We start from the raw sequence: 2655 nt of genomic DNA, 5'->3' as shown, positions 1-2655 counted from the left end.
CCAGCATTGATGACCAAGAAGAGTTGATGGCCACAGATGTAAGTTACACATGCAGCTTTTTTAAAAATTCCTTTATGTTTGGGAAGGACAGTAACAACACATTGTATGTGTAGTTAAGGATATGGTATAAATTTTCCTAAATAGGCTACAGTTTTCTGGCCTAACTTTTGTCCTCTCGTCCCTCCCGGTAGAGTGCCATTGAGATCTTGGGCTTCACTTCTGATGAAAGAGTGTCCATCTATAAGCTCACAGGGGCAGTAATGCATTATGGGAACCTGAAATTCAAGCAGAAGCAGCGTGAGGAGCAAGCTGAGCCAGATGGCACTGAAGGTACCAAATAAACCTCCATCTGGGTTTAATGAGAGAACATAGGCAAAAAGCCAAGTCCAAACTCATGCCTCCTTTACAGCCGAGTTTCCCATGGACATATGCAAATTTATCCCCACATAGACTTTCCATGAAATTACTCACTCCTACTCTGCCCCAGTGAATTGTGAAGCCCACAGTAGGTCACCTTGGGTACCTGAATTGTGTCTCTGCAGTTGCTGACAAGGCTGCCTATCTTCAGGGTCTGAACTCTGCTGACCTGCTCAAAGCCCTCTGCTACCCCAGGGTCAAGGTCGGCAATGAGTTTGTCACCAAAGGCCAGACTGTAGAGCAGGTAAGTGCAGGACCTCAATGAATCACACACCTCCCAGGCCTTCATGGCATGTCCTTAATAAGCCCAACAATCATTACTCTGTCTATGAAGGTGTACAACGCAGTCGGTGCTCTGGCCAAAGCCGTCTACGATAAGATGTTCCTCTGGATGGTCGCCCGCATCAACCAGCAGCTGGACACCAAGCAGCCCAGGCAGTACTTCATCGGGGTCTTGGACATTGCTGGCTTTGAGATCTTTGATGTGAGTTCAGAAACGTTGTAGCAGAAAAATTTATAAATCTTCCATACTGGAAAAGATCTATGAAAAATAGCTGCACTGCAAATTAAATTGACACATGAAAGAAACCTCAAAGTCCATGAAAGGCCATGAACTTTGGGATGAGACAAATCTGGACTCACACTCCACCTTTGTCATTTCCTACCTGTGTGAACTTAGATAATGGGAATGTTATCGACCGACACTGGGCAAATTCAACCAGCAGCTGTATGTAGAGCACCTAGCACTCCAGATAACACACTCGCTTCTAAGATCTTTCTGCCTCTTACAAGATTTCTGAGTTTAATGCTGTAAGTACAGTCCCTAAGCACATAGTCAGCACTCAGTAAAAGATAAAGAAGGTGATGAGGGTAACAATGGCAACAAAGGTGATACTGAGTAAGACAATGACAAATTCAAAAAGATTTTGAGATTCCTATCTGGCCTGCAATATCCAGGAATGGAGGATGGAAATGGCATTGTAAAGAAACTCAAATTCATCTGCCTGAGAAAGATTACCTCCCATACAGCTTAGGAAACAAGGTTGCCCAAGCCCTCTACACGACAGCAGTGTCTCAGATGTGTCTGAGCCTCAAATCGCATTTCTACAGCTTTCTCTAACTGGACTGATAGACAGGATGACATTTTCTGAGTTTTAGGGACAACAGCATTTCCAGAAATTTCCAAGCCCACATGGGAAGAGAGGAATAACATGTACCAAGTAGGAACAGGGAGAGCAATCCACACATTTTAAACAAGAAAACTAATGACAGTGCAAACTTGCAACCTCTTTGAGTTTGTTAAATAACAGTTTTACTGAGATATAATTCACATACCATACAATTCACCTACTTAAAGTACTCAACTCAGTGGTTTTCAGTATATTTACAGATATGGGTAACCATCGCAACAATCCATTTTTAGAACATTTTCATCCCCCTTACAAGACCCCATCCCCATGAAGCAGTGACTCCCATTTGCCCCTCCCCCATACCCTTGGAAACCACTAATCTGCTTTCTGTCTCTATGGCCTTGCCTATTCTGGACATTTCATGGAAACGGAATCATACAATCCGTGGTCCTTTGTGATCGGCTTCTGTCATGTAGGAGAACGTTTGCAGGTTCCTCCGTGTTGTAGACCCTCTGTGACCTCTGTGTGTGGTGGTACCGCTCTTAGACGAAACCATTCCCAGTCGTGTGTGCATCGAGGTGTCCCGAACAGTGGAGCAGAGCAGATCTCCTCAAGTTCTGCAGGTGGTTACAAACCCCGGCTCTGCTGCCAAAGCATTGGAGCCCCTGCCATGCGCCATGCTCTCCTGATCTTGCACAGGTTACTTCCCTTCTAAGAGTCGTCCCCCATCCATGAAAGGCGCAAATAGTACCACCTTTCCAAGGCAGCTGTGAGGATTACATGCAATAACTTATACAAAGCACTTAGCACAATGTCTAGCATATAGTAAATATCCAACAAACCTTAGCTGTTGAATTTGTATTCCTATTATTAATAACAACATGCAGACCCCAGTGGTCAGATGTAGTGAATTTAGCTCATTATACAACATAATGATAAACAGACGAACTACTAAGAAACCTCTGATCAACAAAAATATTGTAAAAACCAAACAATTGTTTTATCACATAAGAAAGCATCACTCAGAGCCTGTCTATTCCTGTTGATGAGAGAGTTTCAACAAGTGTGATGACACTTCCTACCCGGCAGCAGCAGAAAAGACACAGGA

The 2655-nt window shown here is 43.8% G+C and overlaps 1 protein-coding gene across 1 annotated transcript; it reads left to right on the top strand.

The window, feature by feature from the left end:
- Window positions 1–6: 6 nt before the first annotated feature.
- LOC124234579 (myosin-1-like) lies at window positions 7–937 on the top strand. The gene is made up of 4 exons (XM_046651919.1): window positions 7–38; window positions 192–330; window positions 543–661; window positions 752–937. Exons 1-4 carry the CDS (start codon window positions 27–29, stop codon window positions 920–922), a joined length of 441 nt encoding a protein of 146 aa, XP_046507875.1. The 5' UTR covers window positions 7–26; the 3' UTR covers window positions 923–937.
- The last annotated feature ends 1718 nt before the right edge of the window (window positions 938–2655 follow it).

This window comes from Equus quagga, unplaced genomic scaffold (genome assembly GCF_021613505.1).
Source record: "Equus quagga isolate Etosha38 unplaced genomic scaffold, UCLA_HA_Equagga_1.0 91725_RagTag, whole genome shotgun sequence".
Classification (NCBI taxonomy): domain Eukaryota; kingdom Metazoa; phylum Chordata; class Mammalia; order Perissodactyla; family Equidae; genus Equus; species Equus quagga.
This window is presented reverse-complemented; position numbering and strand designations above follow the sequence as displayed.